The sequence below is a fragment of the Molossus molossus genome, unplaced genomic scaffold, assembly GCF_014108415.1.
Source record: "Molossus molossus isolate mMolMol1 unplaced genomic scaffold, mMolMol1.p scaffold_m16_p_14, whole genome shotgun sequence".
NCBI lineage: Eukaryota > Metazoa > Chordata > Mammalia > Chiroptera > Molossidae > Molossus > Molossus molossus.
Window position 1 is genome coordinate 38,736,605 of NW_023425349.1, and position 13,018 is coordinate 38,749,622.

Here is a 13,018-nt window from a genome sequence, read left to right on the forward strand (position 1 = left end):
TTACATGTGGAGATATCCATGCAGACATAGATTCAGATACGTGTTATACATTTCACGCATCCATAGTAAGCACACATATGAATGATCCCAATACAGACTGCCAAGCACTAACAGAAGGGCTGTATCTGGGGCTTCTGCAATGATGATAACTGGATATTTGACCCAAAAGCAATAGGGTGGTAAAAACATAGAAATGAGGGTGGAAAAATGCAGTGGGGTAAATTCTACCTCTTGACAGCATTATTGAAACAGGGCTGGTCGTCTCCTGGTCATTAGCAACAAGAAGGTTAAACTATATTAAGTGACAATGAAAGATGAGTCCTAGGTAAACATGAAGATGGGAGCCACCACTTGTCACTTCTGCTGAATATGTACAAAGACCTATATTCCAAGGCTGCACGTTCGGAGAAGTAGAAATGGAAGATGTCCATGTGCAAAATGGAGGGAACCCTCCAAACTTAACAGTGATCATTTAAAGTAGTATGTGAAAATGTGAGACAAAACCTGGACAAAATGACCTCCTGTGTGTGGTCCTACTGGTCTGGAATGAATGAAATCAAAAGGCGGAAAGGCTTTCACCCCTTTAGAAACTGAGCAGAGCCCTGGCCGGTTTGGCTCAGCGGTTAGAGCGTCCGCCTGCGGTCCGTAAAGACCCAGGTTCGGTTCCCGCTAAGGGCACGTACCTCGGTTGCAGTTTGTCCCCGGCCCTGGTTGGTCGTGCGGGTGGCAGCCACTCGATGTGTTCCTTTCACATCGATGTTTCCCTCTCTGTCTCTTCCTCTCTCTCCCTCCTACTCTGTCTGTACAAAAAATGGAAAAATGTCCTCGGATGAGGATTAAAAAAAAATAAAAAAAAGAAACTGAGCAGAGCTCCGAAACCTCTGTTTAACCATTCACAGATGAGCTGCACTCCAAATAGTAATTACCAAACTAGAACAGATGAAGTTGAAAATTCTCTGTGATCATTCATTCAATCAACTACTATTTACTGGGTGTCAACTTTGGCCTTGGCACTGGACAAGTAATGACAAGCAACACCAGTATGAACATTTCCACACGGAGCTCACAGCCTGGCCTTCCTGTTCTGAGGGCACCACTGGCATTTGGTTACAGCCAGTCAACAGAACAGAGGAAAATCCCTTTGAAACTCAGCTTGCATCTAATGGACCCATCTCCAAAGAGCCCACCACAGTTCGTTGGTTGATTCTCCAGCCTAGGTTTAAGTCCCTGGATGGAAATGCAGAGATCCTCCTCCCGTGGAAACAAGGCCATCATGACGTCTGGGTTCTCAGGTCAAGCCGTAGAGCTGGAGGGACCCTGCGTTCAGCCGCAGTGTGGTTTTTGAAAGAGGTTTCCGGTTTGTGTCACCCTAGGCTCTTCAACAATATTGAATTGTGGTTTATAATCACGGATCGAGATAGTCAATACTTAAGACTGAAGTGTGCAATGCTGGGTGTGGGCAAAAAGCTGCAAATGCCGATGGGTGGGCTGGCAGGCCTCTTCAGTCTCAGTCTGCCGCCGGCACAGGGAATATGAATGGGAGCAGAATCTCCCCGCAGGTGCTTACAGGGGTGAGAACTTGCACCAGCTCACTGCACCAGTGGCCTCTCACACAGAACCAAGCCTTTGGTTCTGGGCAAAACTACACACATTTCATTCCTTGTTACTCAGAAATCACGACTGACATGTTTCCTACTTGTTTCAGGAAGTGTAACAGTGTTTTTACATATTCTTCCCTTTTTCAGACATGTTTTTTCAGCAGTAATCACAGCCCTAAAAGCATTTCAAGGACATAAACTTACATGAATTTTTAAACACCACTTTTTATGCAGATTCACTTACCCTCGGTGCCTTAGCCTCATCTACCAGGTCCCCCAAAATGATCAACTCGGCATGAGACTAGTGAAACAACAACCTCAACGCAGGTCCGTTTGTTCAAACCATGGCACGGATAGACGTGTAGCCAAAGGTAAAAAAGAAGCTATTCTCAACAAGAACATGAGTCTCTCAGACACATTTTTAAAAACTATTTAATTTATCTGCCCTGGCCGGTTTGGCTCAGCGGTTAGAGCGTCCGCCTGCGGTCCGGAGAGACCCGGGTTCGGTTCCCGCTAAAGGCACGTACCTCGGTTGCAGTTTGTCCCCGGCCCTGGTTGGTCGTGCGGGTGGCAGCCACTCGATGTGTCCCTTTCACATCGATGTTTCCCTCTCTCTCTTCCTCTCTCTCCCTCCCACTTTGTCTGTACAAAAAATGGAAAAATGTCCTCGAATGAGGATAAAAAAAAAACAAAAAAAAAAAAAAAAAACTATTTAATTTATGTTTAGAAATAGGAGAGTGAAACATACTGCCTGAAGGAAGTCATTTGTTGGCTCTCTGACAAGGTTAAGCAAACTTTTTCTTACAATTCATTAAAAATACCCTTAGGTTACATGTGGAAAATGTAGGTGCCTTAGCAGTAATCACCCCAAATTATCCAAATAAAATACTTTTTCACTCTTAGTGCCAGAGTCTCTGTATGAGCTCAACCTTCTCTGAACCAAATTCTCCTTCATCACTGAGCTATAGAGAATATACTAATTTTCACAGACCATTCTGTCTGTCGTTTTCCTAACACAAAGTTGGGGTGGGAGGGGTTCTCAAAGCCTTCGCTGAGCTCCCAGGACCTGGACATATCTTCTCCCTGAGGAGCCCATGAGATAGAAAGGTCTCAAACTAAACTCTCAAGGTGGGATAGGAGTAGAACTAGAATCTGGCTCTCTCTGGTAAAAATCTATGCTTGGGGACATCCACTCCAAGTGCCTCTAAGGAAAGGAAGCCCCTGATCAGAAAGAGGAAAGCAAAATGCATGGTAGGTGGCCGACATGCAGAGAGCAGAAGCCTGGCCTAAGTCTGGGTCCCAGCTGCACGTGGGGACCCAGGAAGGCGTGCAAAGCAATGGGTGAGTTCAATTTGCAATGCCTCTCCCACTGCCTGTCACACTCAGAAAGGAATCTGGTAGCCCGTGTTAATCCTGTGGAACAGAGATTCTCCAAGACTGCTCGGCAACAGAAGCATCAGCGTCCCTTGAAACTTCTGGAAATGCCCGTTTTAAGGCCCACTGAAGACCTATGAAATCAGAAGCTCTCGGACTGGCCCAGAAATCTGTTTACCCAAGCCCTCCAAAGTTTCTGATGCAAAGTCCAGTTTACATACCTCAACCGTAGGATTAATTAAAATCACGGTAGTATAGTTTCTCTCCCAAAACTTAGTTATAATTGGAGAATGAGAGGTCTTTCCTTCTCCAAAGGAAATGTCAAGGGGGAGCAAGCCAAGGGGGAGCAGGAGGAGGTTTGGGGGTGTTAAGCCCCAGTTTACCACTACTCCTACCCTTCACTTTGGGTTCAGGAATCTTGGTAATGGACACCAACAAAGGAGAGAGAAAATGTCAGGAACATGTGATCCACCCCAGAGCCCCGTGTATGCTGAGCAACTTCCTGCTACTTAACAATCGCTTCTAAGTGAATAAGCCACATCAATAGTAGTTGTAATAAGCCATACAGATCAAGAAAACCACCAGACCTTCTCTCCAATGCAACTAAGACACCACTAAACCTTCTTTACAGCTTTCCCAAGAGAGTGGCTATTTATAAGAGACCACACAGAATCCAATAACATACTAGTCAATACATAAGTTTAAACTTCATAGCAAATGCTCTTAAACCACTAAAACTCTTGGGCATCACAGGAATATTTAAATAAGTTTTTCCCTAAAATTAATTTTCAGCCCTCTGAAAGAGACGAGTGATCTATTCTTGGGCAACATAGTCTCTAATTTTCAATCACACACTGAGAATTATTCCGCTAAAAAAAAAAGAAGTCACTCATTCACAAAGCATCAAGGTGCCTCCCAATGGCTGTTATTTTGCTTCCCAATGCTGTTCAAATTTCAAAAGATGAGAATCTGAAAAAGCAGTAGCAACACCAAAAGCACACCGTGGAAGGTCTGGAAGTCAAAATGAACAGAAGAAAGAACGTTTCTGCACAAAATACTCGTGTCCATCACTAGCCGACTGCCCCCGAGCCTCGCCTGCCTTTCTGAAGCAAAGGGGAAACCTGGGCACCACTCGCCTGCATCATCATGAGTCACTCCACACGCAGGAAACCAGTTCTGTGTCTTCTGGAACCACGGTCCTCATTGGGAAGTAGGTAGTGCTGAGTAATCAACATTATTTTGCTTTCTCTTGGTTTGTAGTATCATATCCTTGTTGCTATTTTTTTCAGCCTTAAAATTTAGTGATAGTAAATCCAGCTGCTTCCTTCTTTAGTTTAATTAGCATTAGTCATAAGCCAAGAGTGATTCCACATAAGAAGTAAAATAAACACAACCCTTCTTACCTTTCATGCCAAACTTGGAGTGTCTTGCCAACTTCAGCAGAAACAGCATTACCAGCAGACAAAATCCCACTACAGATGCAATTACCACCACAGCATAGACCTAGAGGAAGGAGGGGAGGGCAGTTATGCCTTGCTAATTAGTCTCCGATATCCACATGATGAAGATGATGACAGTTCATATTCACGGAATGCTTACTACTTGCTCTTCTAAGAACTGCATGTACATAAATTCACTTAATACTCAACAACCCTACGAAGAAGTATGTATTATTATTCCTATATTATAAATGAGAAAAGTTAAGGTAAAGGTTATAAGATGGGTATCTAATGGATATTATGTAATGATATAGATATATGTAATAGATCTATGTACAGATATATGTAATATATCTACATTGAGATATAAATATTAAATATTTCTCTATCTTGCCCGGCCAGTGTGGCTCGGTGGTTGAGTGTCAACCCATGAATCAAGAGGCCGCCAGTTCAATTCCCAGTCAGGGCACATGCCCAGGTTGTGGGCTGAATCCCCAGTGTGGGCCATGCAAGAGGCGGCCAATCGATCTCCTCTCTCCTTGATGTTTCTCTCTCTCTCTCTCTCTCTCTCTCTCTCTCCCCCCCCCTTACTCTCTCTCTCTCATATCAATAAAGAAAAAGTAAAAATAAAAAATAAAATATTAAATATATCACTATCTCTGTCTCTTCCCATCTATCTACCTACCTACCTACCTACTACCTGGAGAATAGAAGAGAGAAAACTGAATAAAAAAATATTCATACTTTTTGAAGTTGGTGAAAGATACAATGGGATTCATTTTTACTGTTCTCACTACTATTGTATATGTTTGAAAAATGTTCATAACAAAAATATTTTTTAAGTTGGCTTAGTTGCTCTTAGAAGTCAGGGTCCCCCGGAGCAGTCAGTAGGCTTAAAAGGGAGCAAGAGGACACTTGTGGGTGAGGTCACCTGCGAAAGCTCATTGGGTTGTAGATTTATGATATGTGCACTTCTCTATATGTATGACAGAGGTCAATACAAAGGTTTTTATTTATTTATTTTAAAATGTAATTGCAAGATGTGGATTCTACAAGTAGAGAGAGTAAATGCAGATATGTGAATCTGGTCACAACCCTGAGCTGGAGATCATAGAGATAGGAATGCATAATGCTAACGAAATACATTTTAGAAGCAAAGGTGGACGCGGGGCCGTGCATGTCCTTCCATTCCCACTGCTCCCCAAGGCCCTGCTTCCGAGAAAAGTTTGATTCTCCAAAACAAAAGTTGGAAGACATCTGCTGTAAAGGCAGCTGATTTCATTGCTGCTGCAAGATCTTAGATGAAGGCAGTGGTTCTCAAACAGGGATAATGCTGCACCCAGAGGACACTGGCAATTTGGGGTTATCACAACTAGGGAAACGGTACTATAAGCATCTAGTGAGTTGAGGACAGGGATGCTGCTAAACATCCTAAAGTGCCTAGGGCAAACCCCAACACAACAAAGATTTAGTCATGGACAATAACAATGTCAGTAGTGCCAAGGGTGAGAAACTCTGCTCCAGTGCTCTCGTCACCTCTGCCATAATAAATGCTAACTTTCCAAAAGGTGGCTGCTTGTCAGCCTAGTCTGGCAATAAGGACAAGGCTGGCAGAACTCCCTGCCAATACATGTAATGAAGCAAGAAATAAAGCTTTGTTGTTTTAAGCCACTAAGATTTGAGGATTTTTGTTACTGCAGCATAGCTTATCCTGACTGATACACCCATCTCACAGTGACAGGAAGTATAAAGATTAAGAATATGGGATCTTCCTGAGTTTGAAATTTATATTTATCATGTCTTACCTGCACGATGTAGAAATTACTTAACCTCTCAGAATCTCATGATCTTTAAGTGTAAAAAAGGGAATATAATAATTCTACCTTGTGGGTTGTAAATCTTCAATGAGTTAATTCAGATAATGGGCTTGGAACAGTATCTGTCTAAAACAGATAATAAAATAATGTCAGCCGTCCAGCTGCTGTGGCTCAGTGGTTGAGCATTGACCCATGCACCAAGAGGTCACTGGTTCAATTTCTGGTCAGGACACATGCCCAAGTTGTGGGCCCAACCCCCAGTGGGGGTCATGCAGGAGGCTGCCAATCAATGTTCTCTTTCATCGATGTTTCTCTCTCTCTCTCCCTCTCCCTTCCACTCTCTCTAAAAAATCAATAAAGAAAAAAAAGTTTAAGGTAATGTTGGTCATTATTTTTTGTTGAGTTTATTGGAGTGACATTGGTCAACTAAACCATACAGGTGTCAAGTGTACGACTCAACAAAGCGTCATCTGTACACCATCGTCCACCCATCACCCAAAGTAAAGCCTCTTTCTGTCCCCCTTTTCCCTCTTACACCTCCCCTACCTGCCTTTCTCCCCTCTGGTTATCACCATACTATTATCTGTGTCTACGTGTTTTATATATATCCCTTCACCCTTTTTTACCCCACCTAGCCTCCTATGGCAACTATCATAGTGATCATAATAATGATAAAATAGATTCAGAAAAATTTAATAAGCAGACCAAGATCATACCTTTGATGCATGAGATTTGAACCAAAATCTTCCCAAGTATAAATCCTGTAATTTATCCATTATACTGCCTCTCCTAAGCATATGGCCAAGAGTAAAAGCAGAATAATAAAAACACGTGGCTAATCTTCCCCCAACACCTTTTCTGATGTCAGATGGGGACAGCACTGAATAAGTCACAGATGACAGAAGAAAAGCACCAAGCACTTGGCCAAGGTGGAGCAAAGGTATGATAATTCTCTTCTGTGGTACTTGAGCTGTGAGTGGTTCTCTCAGAAAGCTTTTGCAGATGTCTGAGTATACACTAAACTCTCTCCACAGTCTATATACAAACAAAACGGTGACAATTCCTAAGAAGCTAGTTATGGGTCAACTTGTTCTAACCAAGATCATTTCCCTCAAATTTGCCTAATAATTTCGGTGGTTTTAAAAAAAATCTTTACTTCTAACATTTTCATAGGAAAGTAATCATAGTATGTTAGCTCTGAGTTTCTCTAGCCTGTTATTAAATTCCAGACTTCTGCAGGTAGAAGAGAATACCTAAAGAAACCAATTCAAACTCGATATTGCAGATAAGGAACCGGGATGGAGAAAGGTTAGAAGAGGACTTGCCCGAGTCCCAGGACCTCTCTCTAGTCCCCCCATAGCCTCTATCACTTTGGAAAGTACTTGAGCGGCATTCGGGAGATCTGAGTGCTCACGTTTGCAGACACCTTGCCTTGCCAGCTGTGACAGCCAGAACAGAGCCTCCGCTTGTCCAAGCCTCCATCTCCCCGGGGTGCTCGGGGAAAGGACACCTGCCCTGCTTCTCTACGGCTCTCAAGAATGCGTAATTCAACCTGCAGAGAAGGGCTACTGCTGTTGAAAAGCAGCTAATGATCCGCCAACAAATATTTAAACCTATTGAAGCAGTTCCAAAGGTAAATAATCCTTTAATAAACAAAGACTCTTGTGACAATGAGAAGTCGTATTTCTTCAAAAACAGTTCCAGAAAAAAAGAGTTTCGTGTACTGTGAATGTGTTGGGGTGGGGCTGGTCTTTATATGGGACAAGTAGGGGTGACTTGATTTGTTTGGATAGCTGTTTGTTTGTTTGTTTGGTTGGTTGGTTAGTTATTTTTATCTGAGGATGTCTCTCCTTTTTTTTTTTTTTTTAATCCTCACCCGAGGATATTTTTCCATTTTTTTGTACAGATAGATTGGGAGGGAGAGAGAGAGAGAAACATCGATGTGAAGGGACACATCGAGTGACTGCCACCTGCACGACCAACCAGGGCCGGGGACAAACTGCAACCGAAGTACATGCCCTTAGCGGGAACCGAACCCGGGTCTCTCCAGACCGCAGGCCGACGCTCTAACCGCTGAGCCAAACTGGCCAGGGCTGAGGATGTCTCTCAGCAGAGAACAAGGAGTTGCGGCTCCAGAAATCCATCAAGGCTGGTGGGCGCACTGCGGACTCGGAGGGTGAGAGTCCCAGGCTGTCTTCCACATGCTCTGACGGCTGCTTTGACTTTTGCATCCACTCTGTGGCTCTGAAGCTCTTCTTCCAATCTAATGATCCGTCTGTGACCGGGGACTGTTTATATATCAAATACCTGATCCACACATAATTAAAAAAATTTTTTTTTTAATTCTAAAAACATTCCTTGGACCCCTCATACTGATTTCTAGGGGCCTCAGGTGGAGTCATAACATACAGACTTTTTTTTTTTTTTTATCCTCACCCGAGGACATTTTTCCACTTTTTGTTCAGATAGAGGGGGAGGGAGAGAGAGGAACAGAGAGAGAGAGAGAGAGAAACATTGACGTGAAAGGGACATATCGAGTGGCTGCCACCCGCACGACCAACCAGGGCCGGGGACAAACTGCAACCGAGGTACGCGCCCTTAGTGGGAACCGAACAGGGGTCTCTTGGGACCACAGGCCAACGCACTAACTGCTGAGCCAAACCAGCCAGGACATAACATACAGACTTTTAACACGGACTATTTTAACAAATCTTGCCTTCCAGTGACCCTATGCAGACAGTTCAAACATCATTGGGATATGCCAGTGCGGAGCTTACGTTTATCATTTGGAATCAAAAGAGAACACTGAAGTGGAGAATTTTTAGTAACCAGGATACCTATGTACCTGTGGGCTCAGCACATGCTCTCAAAATCCTTATGGACACAACATTCTCAAATCAAAAACATTAAGTGGTTGGGTGTGAGGATAAAAACTGAAATGCTTGCACAAGGCAGGAGTTGAAAGCATTCTGCTGCTGACTTAGCACGCTGGGTGTCCTGCTATTTCAATGTGAGGCACATAGCCATCCGTGGACAAGTGTGTCTCCACACTGGATGAGCATGTGCTGAGCCTCCCATCCTCACTGCCACGGCCCTGGTTTAAATACACATCAGACCCCCAGCTCATCACCCACTTCCACTCTCTCTGTCTGACGACCCGTCTACAGTATTCTCCGTGAGTCTAGTCAGCCTGACTTGTACTGAGTACCTCCTAGGTGACAGGCATTATTCTGTGGCTAGCACTATAGCTGTGGAAAACTCTGACCAGGTTGCCTGCTAAGAATCTTACTAAAGAATCTAGGGAATAGAAAATGACATGAAACAAGTAAACAAATAAACAAGCAGGGTAACCACAGACAGGAATAACTGCTTAGAAGAAAACAGAACCAGGTAATGGCTGCTTGCCGGCCACCAGCGATACAGCCATGTGGTGAGCTTCGGGAAATGCATGCTTTATAGAGGGACAGCGAAGTTAAGGCTGTGAGAAAGAGGAAGCCTGGAGCATGCAAGCACGTATTTTAAAAAGACAGGTAGTAAGCAGTGAGGAGATGTGGGAGATGAAGTCAGAGAGACAGAGACCGGCAAGATACGCAGGGCCCAGTTAGCGCCTGTGAGGAGTTGGGTTTTTATAATAAAACTGTTATCGAAGTGTATTGGGAAGAGTCTTAGAATGATAATAAAAGAGTGATCTGATCTGTGCTTTTTTAAAAATCCACAACCAAGGACATTTTTCCTTTTTTTTTGCTCAGATAGAGTGGGAGGGAGAGAGAGAGAGAGAAACATCGAAGTGAAAGGGACACATCAAGTGGTTGCCACCCGCACGACCCAGCCAGGGCCGGGGGACAAACCACAACTGAGGTACGTGCCCTTAGCGGGAACCGAACCTGGGTCTCTCCAGACCGCAGGCCGATGCTCTAACCGCTGAGCCAAACCGGCCAGGGCATGATCTGTGCTTTGAAAGGTCACTCAGGCTGCTGTGTGGAGACAGGAAGGTGACAGAGTGGGAGAGGGAGAAGGAGAGGGCGCGGCAGTCGCCCAGGAATGAGCGGTGGGCAAACTCTCTCTATAAAGGGCCAGAGAGTAAATTTCCAGCTTTGCGGGCCGTGCAAATCGTTGCTGCAATGACACCTGCCACGGAGCACAACGGTAGCCACAGACAATATGCAAATGGCCATGACTACATTCTGAGCTAACTTTATTTATGAGGAGAGATTTGAATTTCATACAATTTTCATGTGTCACAAATCATTCTTCTTTTGATGTTTTTTCAAACCGCTTAAAAATGTAAAATCTGTTCCTAGCCTGCACACCTCACAGAAGCAGGTTGTGAGCCAGAACTTGGCCTGCGCTTGCCACCCCGCTAGCCTGCAGCTGTGGCAGTGGACGTGGGGCAGATGGATGCTCTGGAGTTTACAAGGAGGCAGAGCTCATAGACATGCAGCTGGGTGCACACGACCAGTGAAGGGAAGGGAAAGGCTTGCTGGGCTTTTACCTGAGCCGCTGACAGACCGCCCTGGCACAGAACCCTGGAGCCCTGTGACCTTGGGGCTCTCACAGACCCTTTCAATGTGTCCTCACAGTGCAATAAATCTAACCACCTGGCACTGTGTTTCACAACCTCATCACCTGGCACAACCAACTTCTCCAACCTTGCCTCCAACTGCCGCCCTACACAGGCTTTACCTTCCAATCGAGACTGCTTTCCAGTCCGCAGACTCATGTTCACACACCCCAGATCCCTTCCCTTCTGTTCCTTTCTGTCCAAATCCCAGGCATCCTGCACGGGCCGTGGGAAATGCCACCTGTCCCGCAGACTCCTCTGGCTCTCCCAGCAGAAAGGAACAGAGCACCTGCCCCTCTATTTCTATTCCTCAAACCACCTCACCCCACCTCTACTTGTATTAGGTGCTAGTATTCACATCTCAGGCCATTAACTGAACTCAAAGCTAAAAAACAAAAAAACCTGAGTTTCATTCATATTTTTATATCCTCCCACATTATATCCTTACATGTTGTGGGCACTGAAACTTTTATCAAACTATTGAAGAAGACCAGTGTGAAGGTGTGGAAAACAGTAATAATTACACATGTACCTGCATGAGAAAGCTGCTTTCTTGCTCTTCTGGTAAAAACCTTTTACAGGACAGATGTTTAAAACAGAAACCACCAGCAATAAGTCAGCTCCTACCTTTATCGCTTCTCTTAAACCTTTCTATTCATTCCCCCGAACCTCAATGCCCTGTTTACGTCTGAGCAATAAAAATGTCTTGTTGAAAGATTTGCACTGGAGCAGCTCCAAAGGTCTCTTTTAGTTGATGTATTTCATTCCAGACAAATATTTTGAGAAGATACAAAATGAAGACAATATGCTAGCTGCCTCCAACATGTAAGCATCCAAAATGCTCAGAACCAACCTGGGAAATGCCTATTTCTCCCACTCACCGAGAGATGCTCCCGATCGGTTTTGTCTGCAACACCTGTGGAAGGAATTTCGTTACTTCTGTTCGTGGTATCCCCGATGTCATTCGCCGCAGTCCCATAATCTTAAAGTGGAGAAAAAGGGAAAGAGAAGAAACCATGAAGTTGTCATTAGGCTGCCAACAACTACAGGGCACATTACAACCCAGAACAAAGCCAGACAAATCACAAGATTCCCAGCCAGGGGCAGCCTGGCTAGGGAGGGGCAGGACCCATTGTTGGGTTAAATCCATTGTGGCGTTGGGCCTGCACAATGCCAACAATGGACTCACTCCAGATCCCTACATCCTCATCTTGGTGATCACATTCGAAACCTGGTTTGGAGTTTTTCTTTGCACATAAGAATATATCCCTTTTCTGATGAAGCATTTAATATAAGAGAATTAAGCATCTAAGAGTGACAGATTAATAGACCTAGTAGGGTCTTTAGAGAGTGAGTCCAATCATCAGTTTTGCTAATAAAGAATGTTAACTGACGAGTCTAAGGTCAACTGGCAAGAAGGTGGCAGAGTCTAGGCCTGAACCAGGCTGGAAATCAACAGCACTGATCCTGGTAAGAGGCTGCCCTAGAGACAGAATGTGGACTCAAACTGACAGGAAGCTTGGGTACACACACAACTGTTTTTGAAGGGTTATGAATCATTAATATTTCAGGTTCAGAATTAATAGACAGGGAGCTGAGCCAACACAACCTCCAGAATCGTAAGGATGTGTGCTCACAGCGCCGCGTCTCAAATGGAGCTGACATCTTCTGAATCAGTTTTAGTAGATCAATGGCTGATTGTGTGTGTGTGTGAACAAAGTTTTTATTAGTGGTATTACATATTAAAGTCATAGAAAATTTGGTAAACGTAGCGCTGACAATGTTCTGTATAAATGTTTTGTATTTTTATTCTAGATAAATATGGTGCCTTCGATTTGCATTCTGAACAAACAACCCCATTAAGTCAGCCCAGCCACACGTCTCTTAGTATAATTCTTACACAAGCCTGGGGGGTAACCAATTTAAATTGTACTTTTATTAGCAGAGTGTTCCTTTGAATTTGAATGAAAGCAACAGAAAAAACATTTATTTTCTGTTTGCTGTTTTGTTATTGACTCCAAAACTGCATTCTCACCGTTTCCATTTTAATATATTAACACTTAATTTCAAACATTAAGAGATATCATCCACTTGCTTATTTTTACCTCTTCATATCACACGCAGCCACTCATGCAAAATTAAATTATTAAAGTATCTATAGTTTAATATCGTGACATTTTGACCCAAAGACCCAGAGCGGTGTCTGAAGCCAATGGAAAGATGACATTA

General features: G+C 43.9%; 1 protein-coding gene across 2 annotated transcripts in view; it reads right to left on the reverse strand.

Moving 5' to 3' along the window:
- Positions 1-13,018, reverse strand: part of NTRK2 (neurotrophic receptor tyrosine kinase 2) — a 334,115-nt gene that overhangs the window by 246,156 nt on the left and 74,941 nt on the right. For both annotated transcript variants that reach the window (XM_036261082.1, XM_036261083.1), the window contains exons 12-13: positions 11,671-11,771; positions 4,376-4,475 (exon numbers count right to left, since the gene is read on the reverse strand). In XM_036261082.1, coding sequence (XP_036116975.1) covers positions 4,376-4,475; positions 11,671-11,771 — 201 coding nt within the window. The remainder of the gene's footprint in view (positions 1-4,375; positions 4,476-11,670; positions 11,772-13,018) is intronic.